Source organism: Lycium ferocissimum, chromosome 10 (assembly GCF_029784015.1).
Source record: "Lycium ferocissimum isolate CSIRO_LF1 chromosome 10, AGI_CSIRO_Lferr_CH_V1, whole genome shotgun sequence".
Taxonomy (NCBI): domain Eukaryota; kingdom Viridiplantae; phylum Streptophyta; class Magnoliopsida; order Solanales; family Solanaceae; genus Lycium; species Lycium ferocissimum.
The window spans coordinates 7646956-7650419 of record NC_081351.1 but is presented as its reverse complement, the minus strand read 5'-3'; the positions used below and the strand labels follow the sequence as shown (position 1 = coordinate 7650419).

Here is a 3464-nt window from a genome sequence, read left to right as displayed (position 1 = left end):
ACTTTTATTGTTATGATTATTTGAAATTTTTAAAAATTATTTATAAAATACAAACTTTAAAAATAAGCTAATTAAAATGAATAAACATGTTGGGTCCGTGCATATATGCCAGTTTGATACAATAGGTGAAAGATAAACCAATTTCAACGAGTTGGATTAAAAAAAGAAAACGAGCGAGTTAGGGTCATTTTTGGCCCGTTTCCCAAGATATTTTAAAAAGGAACTTGTGCAAAAAGCATTTGTTGAAAAAGTAGAAAACGCCACGTAAAGTATGCACGAGCACAAGACAAATAGGAATCCAACACGATACATCTAATCAGTACGTATTGACAGAGAAAACAAAGAGACATACAAAAAGGACAAAACAAAACAACTTCTCAATTTTCCCGTAGTTCAAGAACAAGAATATCTCTCTCTTCTCTCTCTTGCTCGGTGATCTTAGTCTCTTGCGCGGTCAGTTCTTAAACCCCTTTTGCTCTTATCTCTCACTATTTTGTTCATTCGAATAATTCTTTTTGCTGTGTTTGTGGATCTGTGGATTACTTCAAGAATTGGGTAATATTTTGGTTCAATTATTAGTTTTTTGGCTTGATTTTATGTCTTTGAGTTTCAATGTCAAATCTTTACCCTTTTAAGAATTATTATTGTTAATTGGGGGTATAGCTTATATGATTATAAAAATTGTGATGTTGATGAAGCTTTACAGGAGTAGTTGAGTACTCTTTTTTTTCTTGGGTTTTGACTTTGTGAAGAATTAATATTGTTATTAATTCAGAACCAAAAGCGCTGTAACTCATTTTTGGTTCTCTACGGAACTAAAACGCTGAGCTTTGTCAGAGGTAAAACTCAAAAGGATTGCAGAAAGTTAACTTTATAGAGTGATTGTTACTAGTTTTAGTGGCTGTAGGCAAATTTGAATATCTTGCTCATATTTATTTGAATAAAGGGGAATAGATAATAGAAAATTCATATAGCCTACCCCAACTGATTTCGGATGGAGGTGTAGTATATTACTTGCAGTCCATTAGTGGCAGTCATGCATTTTCCTTTTTGCTGAGTATTGATCTGTTTATTGCGTCTGATGAACACGTGTATGTTCTTTATCTTGTTGTCTTTTCACTCCCAAGAACGGCTTCATATATTCTTGCTTGTTTACAATGTGGATGATCAACCTGTTTGGCCAAGCTTCCAAAATTTGCTTACATTGAAAAGTTCTTTTGTCAGAAGTGTTTTTCGAAAATGTATTTCTGGATAGTAGCAGTTTGTGTTTGGCTAATATGTAAATTTCTTTTACCAATATTAGACCAGTGTTTTGTGCTTGGCTAGTGTTTTAAAAGTGTTTATGGAGAAAAACTACTTTTTAGCTTCTGAATAACAACTTTTGTCTTCTGCTACTATTGAAAAACACTTATTTTTTCCCAAAAAGCTTGGCCAGACACCTTGACTTTCTAAAATAAGCATTTTGGCTTCCCAAAAGCTTGGCCAAACAAGTTAAGAGTACTTGGTCAGAACTAGCTCGAATAGTCCATATCATAGCTACCTAATGCTACATGGTTTACAGCAAGCCAAAGCAGATATATGCTCTCGTTTCGATGTTGTCTTCTCTATGGAGAAGCAGGTTTATGAGGTTTCTTTTATAGTTTTGTATTAATGCTATTCAATTGGATATTGTGCAGGTGTGTTGACAATATGGAGCATGATGAGACGGGATGCCAACCCCCTCCGGAAGGCCCTGTTTTGTGTATTAACAACTGTGGCTTCTTCGGAAGTGCTGCAAACATGAACATGTGCTCTAAGTGTTACAAGGACACGGTATTGAAACAAGAACAAGCTAAGCTTGCTGTATCATCCATTGAAAACCTTGTCAATGGATCGAAAGGAATGGTCGTTGTTGGCCCCGTAGATGTGCAAACTAATGCTGTTGAAGCCAAGTCTATAGCTTTGCCTTCATCTCAAACATCAAGCTCTAGTGATGTGGCCGAAGTAAAGGCCAAGGTGGGTCCCAACCGCTGCGGCGCTTGTAAAAAGAAGGTTGGCATCACTGGATTCAAATGTCGATGCGGTAACCTTTATTGTGGAGCACACCGCTACTCTGATAAACATGACTGCCAGTTTGATTACCGCTCTGCTGCCCAGGATGCAATAGCAAAGGCCAACCCTGTTGTTAAGGCAGAAAAGCTTGACAAGATCTAGAAGGGGGGAGTATTGTGCTGAAATTTGGTGATTTGATTTAGTGTCCAGAAGGGTCTTATTTTGAGATCTTATTAAACCTGGGGGACGAAGAAGAAGAAAAAAAGATATGTGCAGGTTGAAGAAATATTAGGAGAATTTGGGTGTCGGTTCCAGTTTCAGGTGTTTCATTTTGCTGGTTTGATATCACTTCGATTATGTCTTGTCATGTGTCGTTCTGATTAACCTGGTATTCTATCAGATTTTACATGTCTAAATGCTATGTGAAAATCTAGATAACATGTAATGGTCCATTGACTTGGTTGTGCTTTATTATTGTAAATTTCGCTTCATGATCTCTTGTATGTCTTCATCCTAGATTTCAGATGCCATCTTTATTTCATTTTGCTTTCTAGATATGTCGCACTTGTATTGGCAGAAATCATCTGAAATTTGGTGATTTCATTTAGTCTAGAAGGGTCTTCCTCTGATTGGCGACATATAACATGAGATCTTACTAAACTTCGGGGCAAAGAAGATAAATTTGTGAAGGTTGAAGAATTATTTTGGAGAATTTCTGTGTTGGCTCCAGTTTCAAGTCTTTCTTTGTGCTGGTTTGGTGTCACTTTGGTTATGTCTGTTACATGTCGTTCTAGTTCTAATTCACCTGGTATTTTATCAGATATATTACATGTCTGAATGGTATGTGCAAGTCTAGATAACATGGAAAACGTCCATCGACACGGCTGTGCTTCACCACTTTGGCATTGTAATTTTCGCTTCATGATCTCTCGTATATCATATTCAATTCATTTTGCTTTCTAGCTATGTCTCACGTGTTCTTGCTACTATTTTGGTTTTGGGAGCTTGAACTTCACTTATCAAATTCTCCGTGTACGCATGTGTTTATGGACTAGTCATGTTTCCAGGAGCAGATACATATTCCAGTAAGCTTGCGTTTTAGTAGTTCATTTTAGGAACTGGGAGTCTGGAAGGTAAGGCTTGTCAGAAACAGGATACACATAACCTGCAGGAGCTATGTTTAAATTTTCATAGATTCTGGTCTATTGATTCACCATATTGGAGAGAAATGAAACAACGGAGAGGAAGTGACATATTGGTTCAAATCTCAGGATTAACAAAAAACGTGATTTCTTTCTAGGTGCCTAAGCTTTTATGGGCATAGAGTTATCTAGTACCTCTTATAGTAGAAGATATGCGGTGGCATAGTCAAGGTGTGCACAAGCTGACAACAGAAAGTTACCCGAGGTGCCGAGTGGAATAGTGAAGGTGTG

General features: G+C 37.0%; 1 protein-coding gene across 1 annotated transcript; it reads left to right on the top strand.

Annotated features, from left to right (window-relative positions):
- Positions 1 to 285: 285 nt before the first annotated feature.
- LOC132035579 (zinc finger A20 and AN1 domain-containing stress-associated protein 8-like) lies at positions 286 to 2527 on the top strand. Its single transcript, XM_059425877.1, has 2 exons — positions 286 to 453; positions 1677 to 2527. Exon 2 carries the CDS (start codon positions 1690 to 1692, stop codon positions 2191 to 2193), a length of 504 nt encoding a protein of 167 aa, XP_059281860.1. The 5' UTR covers positions 286 to 453; positions 1677 to 1689; the 3' UTR covers positions 2194 to 2527.
- The last annotated feature ends 937 nt before the right edge of the window (positions 2528 to 3464 follow it).

Excerpts from the sequence above, each read along its gene's own strand:
- LOC132035579 (XM_059425877.1), top strand. The coding sequence starts at position 1,690 with ATGGAGCATGATGAGACGGGATGCCAACCCCCTCCGGAAGGCCCTGTT.